A 16,871-nucleotide genomic window follows, 5' to 3' on the forward strand; every position below is an offset into this window, starting at 1 on the left:
GATACGACGCTGAAGCTATTATGATGATGCTGATGATGCTGATGGTGCCGCCGCCGCCGCCGCCGGTGGGTAGGAGCGGCCCCCGACGCGGTCAGGCAGTAGTAGCAGTGCATGCCCTGCGGGCTCTGCGGGCTCTGCACCAGCAGCGTCGGGTCTCGCCATGACGGCCATGGCTTGTGTGCTGCGTTGTGCTGCGCTGCGAGCTCAGCCGAGAAGGGGGCTCCGGCTGGCAGGCTGGGCTGGGCTGCTGCGTGTGACGGACAGACGGGCGCGCTACGAGGTCGCCCTAGCACAGCAGCTCTGACAGGCCAAGCACAAGCAGGTGGGATGATGGATCACGACGGATCAAAACTTGGATCTTGGGTGTTTTGTCGGTCGCGAAAATCAAGCATCCGCCCTCCTAGCCAGGGGCATCTTGGCGCCACCGACGACAGTGGCCCGTGGGCAGTGGGCAGTGGGCAGTGAGCAGGCCAGCAGGCCAGCAGGCTAGGCCCGCAGGTCGCGATGCCGTTATGAGGTTGGTGCCAGGGGCATATGGGCATATATCCCACTACTAGTGCGGTAGAACGCGTTAGAAGCATGCCAGGCCAGCAGGCCAGCAGGCCAGCTGACCGAACACACCGCATAACCCAACTACCCAACTACCTAGGTACCTAGGTACCTAGGTAGTAGTACAGGGCAGCTGGGCAGCTCGGCAGCTCGGCGTTTCGGGTCCGTCGACAGTCGCACCGCACGGAGCAAGGCCCACCGTGGCAGCGTGGGAGCTCCCCGGTGTCCATTCTACCCCACCAAATATGGGACTTGCTGAAATTTGGGGTCTAGAATTCCTTCCTCGCCCTCCACGTACGCGCACACACACAGACACACACACGCACCAACACGTCCAATTTATCACGGCCCGCCCAGCAAGGTCAGGTCAGAGACTCACAGGAGGGTGCTGGAAGAGGGTGGTCAAGCCGTTGTCGACTGTTGATGGCGGCCACACACCGTGCTGAACAAGAAACCCACGTCTTCGCGCCGCCGCCGCCGCCGCCGCCGCCGCCACATTTTGTTAGCACCACCCACGTGGGCGGCGACGGCGGGATTCAAATGAGATGAAGGGACAAGCCAGCCCGTGCAGTCAGGCCGCTGGCCGCTGTGGCGCCCGGCGAGCTGGCGGGCCTGGCGGGCCTGGCGGGCCTGACGGGCCAGCACTATCACCAATCTCGACGTCTGACTCGGCACGCTGCTGCTGCTGCTGAAGAGCCTGCGTGAAAATAGAAAACCAACACGAGTTGTGCCCGTTGCCAAGAGCATCCGGTGCGTGCCTACGAGTCCAGGTGTGGCTGTTCCCACAAATCCGTCCCAAAGCCCACCGCTCCCACCCGAGCAGCTGCACCTGGGCAGCTGGAACGGGCAAATGCCCATCGGCCAGGCGAGCTGGCAGGCTGGCGATTGCGAGCCAGGCCTGTGGCGAAAAGACCCTGCAACGCACTCACGCTACTGCAGATATCCCCCGAGCCGACCTGACCCACAGCAACCATCACGCCGGTCAGGTGAGGCTCAATTCGAGGGGGCTCAATCCGAGGGGGCAGCCGCCCAGGTGCATATTCAAGTATCCACCCGAGGCTGCCCCCGTTTCGAGCATATCACCACGCGCTAAAACAAGCTTAAAGATCCGGACGCCTCTGCGAACAGCAGCCACATGTACCGGCCTTGTACCTGCTCCCGCCGGCGGGACACGCCACTCCTTTTTTGTGTTTCTGGGCGCAACGCCAACCAGCAACCAATAACCAACCCCCCCCCCCCAATCCCGTCCCCTTTTCCATCCTCAGTCAGTCTCCCCCCCCCCCAGGTGCCCCTTTTACCACAGGACATGTCCATGTCCCGTATTCACATGAGCCGTTGCTTTGACGCAGTATGCCCGTTCATGCGGTGGCAGTGACTTGTGGGCCCAGCTCTGTTCCACGTTGACGATATCGTGGTTGATCTGCGGTGGGTGGAAGGGGATCGGATCACCATGATCGATCTGCAGCCACTTCTGCCTCTTCCGAGTACCCTGCCGCCCAAGCTCGCAACTCCGAACCTGGGGCCCTGGGGCCGTCCGTCCTCTCGTGTCACCCAGCAATTTCCAGCAAAATCCGGGGTAGCACCAGCACCACCAAACCCGCTCCAGCCTGTCAGCCCGGCTCCCAAAAATGGGCCACGGGCCACGGCCCTGACCACAGAATCGCCAGCGTCAGCGCGGCACGGCGACCGTCTGCATGTCTCTCGCCTGCCCTCTTGTCTCGACTTGATCCCGAACCTTGCACGCACGCGCCCAACACTCACATTGCCGTGTCACCCTCGTGATTTTCATCATCTCGCCAACACGATAGTAGTACTTTCACCATGAGGCCCGGCAGCGGGCGGTAGGGCATCCCAGCCCTCGGAAGTGCAGCGAGCCCAGCGGGACCATGCTGCAAGACGGCATCGATCCATGCCGCGCATCCTTCCCTCCCTCCCCACCAGCACGCCGCGCAATGCTCATCAGCGTTGCTTACAGATCCAATCTCTCAGGCTCCGCGGTGCGGGCCCGGCCTGTTCTGTTTCGGCCCCTCGGCGGATCCTTGGGCACATGCACCGCAGTACTATGTACCACCTACACAGTACCGTCTTCATCAGCCATCCGGGTAATTTCCAGCTCTGCGTCTCTGCTGATGCCATTCCGGCATTGCCTACATGTGGAGATAAATTAAAAGCGCTGCCGCGGGGTCCAAGGGGAGGGGGGCGCCCGCACGCTCCATAAGGGGGGCCATTGTTTTATCGGGGCGCAAATTCAACAGCTGGAAGCCTTGGATGCGGCCAAGCTAACGCCATCCATTTTTTTTTAAAAAAAAAAAAAAAAAATTAAAATCTGATCTCGGTGGCCTACTAGTCCAGCCGAGGTGCGATGCTTTGCATCGGCATCTTTATTAGAACAACCCTTGTTTTCCCAGCCTCACAGCCTCAGTCGTCTTCCAGAAGCGGTGAGCGAATGCTGTGTTGTTGTTTTCCCCTCCTCCCCCTTCTGATTTTACTTTTTGAATCGACTTCTTCCTTTTCCTCCTCTTATCTTCCCGTGATGGCTTGGCAAAAACAAGAGTATATATCTATCTATTTATCTATCTGACTGGGTCACTGAGGAGCATGTCCCCATCCGATCCCGTCCCAGATTGGACCAGTCCCGGGTCAGTTGGGCAAGGCCTCTCAGCCCGAATCCGCAAAGTTCCGGCCGTGCTGATGAGGCCATGCCTGTAAATCGTGCCGTCATCTTTGTTGGATTATCATGGTGCCTATAGTGTAGTTGAACCAGCGCGCTGAGCCGGCGTCGCCCTAGTGGTGTGACACAGACGGCACCGTTCGATAGTATCCATGGCTTGGTACGAGCACCTACCGAGCTGGAATCTCTTTGAGAGTGTGGCCAGAGGGGGGTGGGTTGGACTGCTACGCACCCGGCTAGCCCATATCCATACATTGCATACAAATGCGTGCATGCACGCCCGCACGCACGCACGCACGCACACACACACACACTGTAGCGGATTATATGCTACCAACGAATCGCGACCCCCTGTACCGGGGAGCACCAGGATCCCTGCCCCATGCCCAGGTTCTGGCTCATCGGACCCTTGCCATGCCATCACGGACCCTGGTCGGTCCAGCCGGCGTCAAGGCGAAGTGCGCACCTGAAGATACTCGCTCATGGTCCCCTCTTGGCCGACCCTGGCTCCTCGTGCTGCTGCTGCTGCTGCTGGGCTGCTGGCTGCTGGCGGCTGGCTTGCTGGGGACCGAGAGCTGCGGCCCACTTGCTGCTCACAGAGCATGTCCGACCAACCACCAGCCTGGCAGTGTGGCCCGGGGCCAGGTTCTATTTCGGATGATTGACCATTTCGTTCGTGTTTTGGGATGGGCTAGCATTGCTTTGTTGGCCCGGTCCAGCATCTGTGTTGCCTGTCACGCTGCCTTCACTACCAGGGTTTGCTGCACGCTTGCTCTCTCTCTCGTATCTTTGTCCTCTCGCTACTCCAGCTCGTTCCCCAAGCTGGTATCTTGCTTGCCCTTCCGAACCGTTGGCCATTTTATTGTCACTATTATTATTCGTTTTTTGTTGGACATGTGCAGACACCACATCTGACCATCCCACCTCTATACTCTCCCCGTCCTCTGTGCCCTTACTTCTTCTGTCTGCCCCCCGGCCCCTTGTTTCGATACTGCCCAGGACTCGGTTATTCTCGTCACCTAGTCCCTCGCCCATCCCATCAGGCTCATCCCAGGACGGAGCAGAGACAGCAACACTCATCGCGACTCCTCAGGTGCTCTATCACAGCCCGGCCCCTATTCCACCGGAGTTTGTGTAGTGATCCCGCCCAAGCCATGTTTTGATACCCACAACAAGTCTTGTGCCGCTTCCGTTAATCATTAATGTCACCCTCGTTTTCCCCGTTGCCCTCGCCCCTTGGACGCTTTTAGTCGTCGGGTGTTCGCATAGCCAGGCTACACATAGGGCCTCTGAACAGTCTCGCCGGCCCGCCAAATCACTCGTTAAAACATCATGGCGTCCTTTTTCCAGCCTCCTCTGTCAGGAGACCCGGCAATCGAGAGTTGTAACAACACCAGTAACAGCACTAACAGCACCACGCCGTGGTTGATCTACTGCAACTCCATCATCCCGGGCGATGAACGCCTGGTCACCCCAGTACAATGGTTCACATTCGTGCTGGCCATTGTTTGCCTTGGTATCCCGTCCCTCCTGTACCTGGGGGATAGATCGTTAAAGTCCCTGCGATCGTGGAGCAGGTCGAGGAAAAGGTGCGTCGCGAAGACTACCCACAACACTCGGGTGTACCTAGGTATCATGGCCACAGACTGACTAGATGATAGTTCAAACAAGGCAAAAACGCTGGAAAGAGCCAGGGCGCTGGAGCCATCGCCATGCTTGGATCTGTCAGCGGTGCAGTCCTACTGCATCTTTGGAAAGGACAGCCCTATTCCGAACCTGGGCAAGACGAGTGCTGAACACGATCTCCTCGTCGTCGCTCTGCCGTTCCTGGCGGCCGCGGCTGCCCTCGACGAAACGGACCAGGGCTCATTCTCCGAGACCTCGAGCACCATCGCCGGCGTTCCGGCATCGACACCTGTGCTCGGGTTAGTCGATGGACAAGACTTGTCCTCAGAGAGCATCTCGGAGTCCGCAGTTGCTGGCACGGTCGACTACCTTTTCAACATGTACAGCGACAACGCCGTGGTTGGCCTCGTCATCGATGTCGGCCTGCTCAAGGAAGACAGCGTCACTTTCGTGCCTGGCATCCTCATTCGGCTGTGCGAGCTGCAGGTGCCCGTGGTGCTCAAGTGTCACCATGACAGCGAAATCCTCAAGGCTGTCAACCTGAAATTCCTGGCAGGCATCATCATCGAGAACGCTTGCATCCTCGAGGATGGGAAGAGGAGGGACTACTTCCGCTCCCTGGCGCTGCGAGATGTCATGACCAAGTGTGCGGACCAACGGATAGAGCGGCCAAGCTTCTTCGTTGGCTTCTTTGATCGGTGGAACACCCGTCCATCGGCCGCCGTGGTGCGCAGGTCTGCCAAGCTTGCCGACCACTTCGCCGCAGTCCTCGAGCACGGGCCGGTGGTGTCGCCCACGAGCTCACCGGGCGCGCCTGTGAAGATGCCGGCGAGCTTGAGTGCGTTCGAGTACCTGCGCCGGACTGAGACGTCCGAGCTGCAAAATTCCTGGATGCAGCGGAAGCGCATAACGCACGTTGGCAACGGGCGCCGGGACTCGATCGAGAAGGTTGCCAGTCTGCCGTTTGGGGAATTGCAACAGATCATCCCAAACATCGACGAGCTCCTGAGGCCGCTGCCCCTGCCCGAAGACCTGCAGGCCCTGAGGGTGGAGCGGCCCATCAAGGTATCGCCTCCAGACTACGTGCCTGACGGACCCTACCGCGAGGACTTCTGGGAGCGCACATCTCAAGGGGAGCAGATCTCGCTCTACGGTTGCGTGCCGTTGCTGAGCGAGCCCACCACCGCCCAGCACGAGGCCATACTGGACACCCAGATCCACCTCAGGAACCTCAAGATGCTGCAGCGCATCACAGATGCCGAACTGACCAAGCTTATCCAGGCACTCGGGCAGTTCTCAGGTGCCTCCAAGTACGCAGACCTCATCGGCCACCTCGTCGATGGGCTCAAGCAGCGGAGAATCTTCATTTATAAGGGCCTCGGCAGCGGATTCACAATGCCCGACAATACTGCCGAGTTTTGGGGTGTTTCCGCCGCGCACAAGGTCGGCAAGGCACACTCGCACCGGGACTCAACGCTGGGCGAGATAGACCTCTTCATCTCACGGCGCTGCCCGAGCGACATCGCCACGGTCCTGCATACCTGGCTGGCACATCATGACGTCCCCCGCATCGAGCGGTACGAGGAAGAACTCCAGTTCGAGCGCACGCTTAACCCCGAGCTCGAGCAGGTGGCCCTGCCACTCAGCATCAGGCACCAGATCGAAAACGCCACCCCAGCCGAGACGCTGTTCCTGCTCGAGCAGATCAAGGTATCTGACATGACACATCACTTCAAGTACGGCATCGAGGAACATTGTCGCTCGGTCCTCCTGGACCAGACCGCGACAGAGTCATGGAACCACGCAGCGTCTCAGGGCGTTCTGAGCGGATCATCAGACATGGAGACGCTCTTCCGCCGCCGATCTCAGGACTTCGTACGGCTTGGGGCGAACAGGCTGCCATCAGTCGCCAACCTGCTGCTCCTCTCCCGCTACGTTGACCGGATCGTGGTCGAAGCTCTCTTTGCTGGGGACCGTGATAAGCTCAACGTACTGAGCGATGCCCTCCTGCAAGCATATGACCCCTGGGGGTCATGGACCGCAGACTGTGAGTATGTCGACGTCAATGCGGACCTCTTCGCGCTCATCTTCTTCTCTGCCCTGCGAAAGTGCGCCTTTGAAGACGTCTACATCGAGACCACGGACCGCTGCCCATTCTTCCTCTCCCAGCCGGATCAGGCGGCTGTTTTCTCGGAACTCTGGGCTCTCGGCTCCCAGTGCGAGTCTTACTTCGGCATGCCTCCTCGGGACCTAGGTGAGATCATCTACGACCGCTATCGCAAGTTTCTCGCGGACCATCCTCCGCCGGAAGGGTTCAAGGACAAGAAGATCATGACAGCTTTTGCCAAGCCGGATCCTGGTTCTGCGGGAAGCGATGAGATGGACCCAGACGGCCCCTCACGCAAGGGTTTCGTGAAGACGGTCACCCAGCTTCGCAAGAAGTTTGCAGAATTCGGCGCCCTTTCCATATTCTGTCTTCCCGCCATCATCGACATCCTGCTGTTGACCTTTCTCGGCCGCGGCTTGTTCATGACGGCTTGGCTTGACAATGACCACCTCACAGCCGCCTGTTATGCTCTTCTCATGTCGCTGCTGATCTCTGCAGGCGTCACTGGCTGGGTCGGAAGCATCGGGAACTACTATATTTGCAACGTAAGTCTCTCAGCATATCAACATGAAAATAAGGCTTTATCTTTGTTTCCCGAAGGGGACAAGAAAAGGAATTTAATAGCTAACAAAGAATTAGTACGCGTACGACAACATGATTTACTTTCATGTGCAGCGACTTTCAGGTGGCTTCGTTCTCACCGTGCTTGTTGGGATCGTGGGCTTCATCATCTTCACAGTCAAGGTCAATGTTGGCACCGGCATTGTTTTCATTCTCTATCTCATTGCCATCTCCATGTATCTAAACGTCTTGGGTATGCCTCATTCCCACCCCTGCTTGATCTTGTGGACGGTGATCACTGACGAGAAATCATTCAGGCGTCATGGCCACGATGCACCAGAATGGCAGCCCTCTCACTTCGGGCCGCACCGTCCTGTGGCGTACGATTCCGGTCTTCTTTCTTTCGCCTCTCATCTCAACCTTTGTACCTGGTCACGATGTCGAAGTCTACCTGCCTGTGATCTACGGCTTCCTCGTCTTAATTCTCTTCCAATACCGCCAACTGTGCCACGAGTGGTCAAACTGGATGACCAAAATTCCTCGAATTACAGAGAAAGACATAATCAGCTGGTACAGCGCGAAGATGGAGGCCAGAGCGGAGGAAGAGTCATCTGAGATGGCCTCAGAGACAGGGAAATGCCTGGCGAGGACAAGAACAAAGACAGAGGAGAACTTGTCCCCCGAGGCCAAGAAGAAATTGGCACTGCTGGCCTTCCGCCAGCAAGTTGAGGCATACAGCGATGGTGTACTGGGCTTTGGCCGAACCAAGCTTGCCGATCCCGTGGTGGTGCGTGTCGCTCAGGGCATGCCATATCTAGACTGGCTGCTGAAAAAGGACGATCCCGCGAGGCCGAGGGCAGAGACCTTGACTACTGGTTGGTTCGGCCAGGTCAACCAGGCCTTGAAGACGCAGGAACAGCTCGCCCAGGGCCTCAAGGAACACAATATTTTTATTCTGTTCCGGTACGCTCGGTTCGACATTGGCTCCAGCGTCGGCCTCTTTTTGGTGGCGCTGATGGACAGGTGGGTCAGCATCGTCATGAGCGCCCGCAACGCGCCCATCAAAATTATCACCAACAACTCGGCCCGCTATGCCATCTGCTTTGCCATCCTGTACTTTTGCTCCTCTGTCATGACGCTCGATGGCACGCTGCAGAACTACTGGTCGGGCAACTACGCTCTCTCGGAGGAGAAGCTGACCGACTTCGACCACGGGAAACTTGTCCTGGAGAACTGGGAAAGAAGCCGCCGGCGGAAGTATGTGGGTGCTCTGCTGGAGCTGTCCCAGAGGCTGGTCTTCTGGCTTGGCTTCTCGTCCATCTTCGTCTGGCTGTTTGTCCAGGACCAGCAGCTCATCGTTCTGTACTACGCCTACGTCATTGCTTATACCTCTGTCATGATCTTTCAGTTCAACCGATGTTTCACCACCGATGTCAAATACCACGTGGGCTCGATTCTCTCCGGCGCCGTGGCGGGCTTTATCGTCGGCTGCACCATCCATGGCATCTACGGCAAATACCAGCCCTTCTACACAGACGTGATCGCCCTGAACACCGCCGCCATCACGGCTGCCGTCCTGACGACCTTTTTTGTGTGGAAAGATCTGCATATTCAGAAGCCAGCACGGAAGAACCAAGCTCCCGGTGGGGACTCAACCGGGTGGACGCAGCCCCGGCTATCCAACCCGAGCATGGCAGTCTCGGAGACTTCCGAGGTTGCAGTCTGGAAGGACCTCCCCGGCAACAAGGTCACGGTAAATTCTTCGAACCTCATATGCGACAGGGTCCCAGAGCTGCTGCGCCTGGCAATTGGGCAGCCCAACGTGCATGCCCAGAACGCGGCATGGTCAGAGGATGTCCTGAAGGTGGCACTCGAGATGTGGAAGGCTGGCAGGATAGAGCTCAACCTCAGCACTCGAACCTCGTTCATCGAGAAGGGCTTCGGCAGCTCCATGTCGTTCAGCCGGTACGACGGTAATATGCTGGAGATATCGACAGGCTATCTCTTGGAGGACGAGATCCATGTTCCCACATGGCAGCCCCTGCTCGCCTATTTTGCCACCGAGGCCATCCTCTTCCATACTGCTCGTGCCATCTTCCACATGGACCGGCAGCGTGCCATCCAAGCTGAGCATTTCCTCCACGAGACGGAGCAGCTGTCTCGACGCATCGACTTCGAACTGTCCACGTCCGACCTGCCCACCCTTCTCGAGATCCAGCGGAAGACTAATCTCAAGATCATGAAGCATCTCTGCCTCGGCATCCATGTCGATAGCAAGTGGCGTGATCTACCGCCCTATGTCCGCGAGGTCATCTTTTGCCGCATCCTCGGTGACCCGGTGTCGGTATCCAGGGACCTGCATCAGTTCATGGCCAACCAATCCATCGACCTGCAGACCTCGGACTTCCATCTCGAGACTGCTCTGACCATCTACCAGAAGACACTGGAGCGTGAGCACATCAACGCCGACTACTCGCTCGAGACGGGCACAGCTCCATTATCGAAGTCGGAGCTTCACTGTGCACCAGTTCACATGGGGCCTCGTAAGCAGACTTTCTTCTTAGGCCTCGTCGAGACCATCTCGTCCATCCCAAACACCTTTACCAAGTGGGTTGGCATCATCACTGGTGCTGGCTCGGACGTGGAGAGGGAGCTGTGGTACAACTTCCGGTACTCGTATGCCCGTGGCCCGATCCTGTGGGTGATCCTCACATTTTGGCGCTTCTGCTGGTTCCTCAAGAACATATGGGTCTACATTCTTCTCATTTATCACCGCAAGAATTTGGTGCGCATCTCCCGCCTCGCGAAGAAGGGCGCCTCCAGGACACTGGTCAAGGACAGGATTGTTGTTGAGCAGTTGAGAAAGGTCATCACCGGCTTTGCGGCACACAATGAACAGAATTCCATCACACTGGAAATATTCGACAAGCAGCTCTCAACCCGTCCCACAGACGTGGAGCCCGTGTCCACGGCGGTGTATGACGATGCCTTCCGGCTCTCGAATCGTCAAGACAAGTCAACTGGCAAGAACAAGAAGGCCAGTCCTTGGGTCTTTTCTACGTACAATTACGGCGAGGACACGCGCTCGAGGTGGCCAGCCTTCAAAGAGGTCGTCGATGGCCAGAACTACAAGAAGTGCTATTACGACAAGTATGGGCGCGTCACGCACGGTGACATGGTCTTTGGTGACAAGGAATACGAGTTCACCTACTCATACAAGTCAAGTCCAAAAAGCAGCCATGAAATTCTTCGTGCTGAATTCAAGCTCGCGAAGTCGGACAAGGGGGACAGCCTGGTGGTCTACTGGGGTGTACCCCTCCGTGCAGATGTCGGGACAAAACTCGACTGGGTTCCCTCGGACCGTGTCTGCCGCATCGTGCGCAAGATCGACACCAAAACTTACACCACTACGAGCAACTATGCCCATCGGCGTGACCCGACCATGGTCACTGTCATGGAGGAAGGCGGGGCGCGCTGCCTGGTCGGCCAGCCCCCGCAGGTGTTTCCAGAGGAGCAGATGATGCAGACCCGCCCAACCGATGTGTTCTTCGAGAATGACGACCTATTCATCCGGCACCGCAGGTCTGATGTGCGCCGCATCTACAAGTACATCGGTAGCAACCGTGCTGTCAAATCCTTGAGGACCATGATCAACCCCGGCGCTTGGAACTACTGGCACAAGAAGAAAGTCTACTCTCGTGTGCCGACTTGGTGGCTCCGCACCGAGCTTTGGAACAATTGGCTCAAGTCCAACTCGCTTGACGGGATTACTGCGTGCTGGATGGACGAGCTGATCTTGCGCGAGGAGCCCACGCTGCTCAAATACTGGTCCTACCGCTCGTCTGGACAACTGACTGCGGCGAAGAGGGAGCTCGACGAGAACATTGAGCGCATAGTCGCCGCCACAGAGCTTGAAAAGGATGTCTCAGAAGTTTGTATGCTGCCTATCAAAGCCTCCGACCTCTACGCCATGGGGCTGGGCAAAGACGCAAACCAGATGACGACCCGCCCAGAGGACTGTTTCAAGGACACACAAGAGCGCATCTCGGTCATCTTCAACGACGTGGGATGCTGGCCCGAAGCGCCTGGCGGCGTCTCCAATTGCCGGCGCGATCTTGTCAACGGCCACAGCACGATTCGGAACCACGTCCTTGCCGAGTCGGCGAACGAATACGGTATTCCTCGTTTCCAGATCGAGAAGAACGTCCAGTCCCTGAAGATCCTGCCTCTCTGGGGCTTGGACGGCAAGACGCCAAACCATGGTGTCATCGACAACCTGCTCCAATCTGAGGTTGACCGCAAAATCGGGAACACCGAGATCAAACGGGACATTATCAACACCTTCGTGCCCCTGCTTAAGCAGTTTGTCAAGGGGGCCAGGTCGCGCCACATAGACCGCTCCGGGCTTCTTCATTATAGCAACATCATGCTCACCATGTTCAAGTTCTTTGAGCACAAAGACTACAATGAGGCATGGAACAGCAAAGAAGTTGCCGCCGCATGGGCCGATGCGTGGCTGGAGAGTTACGGTGACGCCGACATCACGGACCCGTCCGACTGGTTCGAGCTGTCTCGCCCGAGCATGACCGACTTTAGGGACGCGCTGGCCATTTACAAGTCGTATTTCTTCATATTCAGCGTTCAGTCTCCCGAGAACTGTCCCCAGGTATTCCAGAGCACTCACCACGGAATCAGCAGCCTGTTTGGGATGCTGCTCAAGTACAAGCGAGGCACGACATTTGGAATCTGGGATCATGCCATCCTCTGGCGTGAGTGCTGCCTCAACATATCCCCTGCGCAGTGCGAACTCTCGATTCCGGTACAGTCTATGCTCCTCGCGGGAATCGGCCTGGCGACCAAGCTGGCTTACTTCCACGCTGATGTCATCCTGCCTTGTACTTCTTTCTTCAACCCCATCTGGGAAGCTGATCTCGGCACCGACATGGGCAAAGTCAGCCACAGGAACCAATTCCGGCGCAAGATCGACCCCATTGTGAACGGTGTCGGGAACATGGACGCGTTTGAGCCAGTAGATCATGTCCGGACCGAGATTCCCACCGTCATCATGCTTTCCAACGTCCAGTTTATAAAAGACGTGCGGACGGCCATCCTTGCCGCCGACGTCATCATCAACAAGTTCGGGTTCAAGGACTACAAGCTCGTTGTGTACGGTGCTCAGGACCGCGAGCCGAGCTATACGATCGACATGACGAAGCTCATCCAGCAGTGCAAGATGTCTGACAAGGTCATCCTGGGTGGGTTCGGCCGGCCACAAGAGGTTCTCAAGGATGCGTGGCTGTTCATGAACTCGTCACTCTCCGAGGGCCTGCCTCTTGCCATCGCCGAGGCCGCGCTTGCCGGTGTCCCTATCGTGGCCACTTCCGTCGGCGCGACGGCACTGGTCTTGACAGATCCCGATGATCAGGATCGCAGGTATGGCGAGGTCGTCCCACCCAACGACCCCGTGGCGCTGGCTCGCGCACAGATTTCCATGCTATCCATGGTGGGCCCTTGGTCCAAGTTCACGGGCGAGGTTGGCGACAAAGAGGCCGTGCCCCCGAACTTGACCTTGCCGGACGTCATTCGGGACTCGGACGTGGAGTGGCTCACCCGCCGCATGTACGAGAAGGCCGAGTTCCGCCGCGAGCTTGGCATGCTCTCGCGCGGTGTCGTGCTCAAGGGGTTCCACGGCGAACGTTACCTGCGTGAGCACGAGCAGATGTACTGGATCCAGTGGCACATGGCTCGCATGCGGGCCGACGAAGCACTGATGGCGCCTGCCAACCGGAGTTTCAGGTTCGGTGCGACCGTACCCCTTCGCTATAGTGATGTCTCTGAGGAGGAAATGTGGGCCGAGACGGAAGACTGGGGTGTGCTGGATGTTAGCGAGCGGCCTGGTCAGAATGGTAGCCGCGCTGTAGACGATTCAAGAGCGGGTCGTAACGCCGCAGGCCTTCTGAGTCGTGCAAACGGCGCAGCTCTCGCGCTGAGTAGGAAGAGATCCGTCCGTTGGCAGGAGTTTCCTCCTAGCAACATGAGCAGAACCTCCCTCTTTTCAAATTATGAGGGGAGGAGGTTGAGTAAACAGCCGAGGAGGCCATGGGTTGAGTCGCGAGCGGGTTCCTATATTTCATCTAGAGAGGTATAAGCGGATTCATACTGTTAAATACAATCATTATATTACCGCCTGCAACGAATCTCTTTTGGACGCAACCTATGGCTCCTCCTATCCTATGTAAACACTCATGCCTTTTTCTTCTGTCTACCCTATAAACTTATAAGCTTTAGCTATCTATATATAGCCTTACTGACTGGTTTCGCTTATATTCCGCATACGTCCGGGGACATACATGGCACCTTCATACGGTGCTAAGCATCCTCGATGGCCTTGGAACAACATATGATATCGGAATTGCAGGACCGGCTGCTTCACAATCCTCCCTTGACACCCCTCACCTCTGCCATCGCCTCGCGTCAAATGCATACGTTTCGTTGGTCACTCACAACCAACTTCTGGCGCACTGCACAGGGAATCGACCGACTTGTGTTGGACGGCTCGGACAACTCACCCTGCATCAGAAGTCACTTATACTGCTCTACTTGATCGAGGGCGCTCTTGCCTGTCTGAGAAGCTGTCCCTTGCAGGTGACCGGGTCGCATCATGAATTGCACTCAAGTCCATTTGCATCTAAAAAAAGATTTCCCTGTCTATTCAGCCACACTTCGGCGCTTCGGGACGACTCAAAGGCCCAAGAAGAATATGTAGTTCAGATTAAATAGTTCGTTCCGGAAAGGCAACTACAAGCTATAGTAGAATAAAACCTTAAGTAAATTCTAATCTAAAAACTTAATTTATTATATCCTTTATATAAAGCTAATATCTACCTATCTAACTTTAATATCTATTTATTTAATAATTTCTATAAATTTATTTAATATTTATTTTTTTTAATAACTCCTTTATATTTATAAATACTTTTTAAATTAATATTAAGAGATTTTATAATATAACTTTTTTATTTAATTTTTAATATTTTAAATATAAACTTTATTTAATATAACTTTTAATAAACTTTTTTAATATAATTTTTAAATCTTTTGTTATATATTTTAAGTATTTAAATTATATATATTTAAGTATTAATTAAATATTAAAAATTAAAAGTTTAAATTATTAAAGAGTTAAAAAAAGTATTAAAAGTATATTAAAAAGGGTATTAAAAGGTATAATAAAAAAATTTAAAAAGTTTATATTTAAAGTATTAAAAATTTAAAAATTTTAATTAAATATATAGTTTTATATAAACTTTATATATAAAAGTTAATATTAAATAAATTATAAAATTATTAAATATATAATTATAAATTTAAATAAATAAATATTAATTTTTTTATATATAAATTAATTATTATATTATTATTATAATAAAATAATAATTAATAATTATTATATTATTTAATATAAATTTAATAAATTATTTATTTTAAAAGTTTTAATATTTTATTATAAAAATTTTAAAAATAATATATTATAAATTATTTTATTTATTTTTTAATTACTTGAAAATTAATTATAAATTTAAATAAAATTTAAATAAATATATTTTATTATATATAATTTTATTAATATATATATATATATTAAATATTATTAAAATTATTATATAATTTTAATATTCTTTTAAATATAAAATTAAAATTTTATAATTATAAATTTTAATTAATTTTTATTTAATTATTTTATTATATTATAATTTAATTTAATTTAATATAAATTTTTTAAGTTTATTTAATATTTTTATTTTTAATAAATTAAAATTTTATATTTTTAAGTTTAAATTTAAAATTTTTATAAATTTTAATATATTTTAAATTATTTATAATTTTTTAATTTTTTTAAAAGTATATTAATTATTTTAAATAATAATAATTTTTTTTTAAAATAAAATTTATTTTTATATAATTATAAATTTAATTATTAATAATTATTTTTTATAAATTATTAAATTATAAATATAAATATTATATATATAATAATAAAATATAATTATTTTATTTAATTATTTTTTAATTTAATAAATTAATTAAATAATTATTTTAAATAGTTTTATTTATAATATAATAAAGTTAATAAATAAATATTTATTTATAAAATAAAAGTTAAAAGTTTAATTAAAAATAATAATTTTATTTTTATTTATTTTAATTAATTTATATTTATTTAAATTATATAATAAAATTAATATTTATATATAATATTTATTAATATTAATTAGTTTATAATTTATAATAATTTTAATTTTAATAAATTAATTTATATTAAAATTAATAATATTAATTAAATAATATAATTTAATATATTAATATAAAATATTTTTAATAATAAATAATATTATAAATAATAATAAAATTATTATAAAACTTATATAATAAATTTAATTAAATTAATTTTTAAAATATTATATTTTATTTTTTTAAAATTTTAATTATTATTTTTATTTAATAATAAAATTAAAATATAAATAATTTATATAATTTTAATATTAAATTTATTAATAATTATAAATATTATTTTAAAATTAATAAAATAAATTATATTATATTTATAAAATTTAATTATTTATTTTTAATTTATTATAATAAATAAATAAAATATATTTTTATTTTTTTAAAAATATAAAATTAAAAGTTTTATAATTATAATTTTATAATTAATTTATATTTAATTATTTTATTATATTATAATTTAATTTAATTTTATTTAAAAAATTAAAAATTAATATTTTTAAAATTAAATTTAAAAATTTAAAATTTAAATATAAAATTTTAAAAGTTTTAATTTTTATAAAATTTAATTTAAAATTTTTTAATTAATTTTTAAAATATATTAATTATTTTAAATATTAATAATTTTTTTAAAAATAAAACTTATTTTTATATAATTATAAATTTAATTATTAATAATAATTATTTATTTATAAATTTTTAATATTATAAACTTAAATATTATATATATAATAAAATTAAAAATTTTTTTAAATTATTTTATTTATAAAATTAAAAATAAAATTTTAATTTTAATTATATTATATATTTTATATTATATAAATTATTTATATTATTTTAATTTTATTAATAAATTAAATAAATAATTAAAATTTTAAAGAAATAAAATATATTATATTTTTTAAAATTAATTTAATTAAGTTTATATAAAACTTTTATAATAATTATATTTATTATATTTATAATATTATTTATTATTAAAAATATTTTTATATTAATATAATAAATTATATTTAATTTATTTAAATTAATATTATTAATTTTAAAATAAATTAATTTATTAAAATTAAA

General features: G+C 49.0%; 2 protein-coding genes across 2 annotated transcripts; one reads left to right on the forward strand and one right to left on the reverse strand.

Annotated features, from left to right (window-relative positions):
* Positions 1 to 643: 643 nt before the first annotated feature.
* On the reverse strand, positions 644 to 3,462 carry KVR01_005205 (uncharacterized protein). Its single transcript, XM_044792306.1, has one exon. The coding sequence runs from the start codon at positions 1,405 to 1,407 to the stop codon at positions 952 to 954; it is 456 nt and encodes a 151-aa protein (XP_044645650.1). The 5' UTR covers positions 1,408 to 3,462; the 3' UTR covers positions 644 to 951.
* Positions 3,463 to 3,735: 273 nt separating this feature from the next.
* KVR01_005133 (uncharacterized protein) lies at positions 3,736 to 14,261 on the forward strand. Its single transcript, XM_044783164.1, has 4 exons — positions 3,736 to 4,809; positions 4,882 to 7,498; positions 7,593 to 7,767; positions 7,832 to 14,261. Exons 1-4 carry the CDS (start codon positions 4,553 to 4,555, stop codon positions 13,660 to 13,662), a joined length of 8,880 nt encoding a protein of 2,959 aa, XP_044645578.1. The 5' UTR covers positions 3,736 to 4,552; the 3' UTR covers positions 13,663 to 14,261.
* Positions 14,262 to 16,871: the final 2,610 nt, after the last annotated feature.

Source organism: Diaporthe batatas, assembly GCF_019321695.1.
Source record: "Diaporthe batatas strain CRI 302-4 chromosome Unknown Contig00005, whole genome shotgun sequence".
In the NCBI taxonomy this organism is placed as follows: domain Eukaryota; kingdom Fungi; phylum Ascomycota; class Sordariomycetes; order Diaporthales; family Diaporthaceae; genus Diaporthe; species Diaporthe batatas.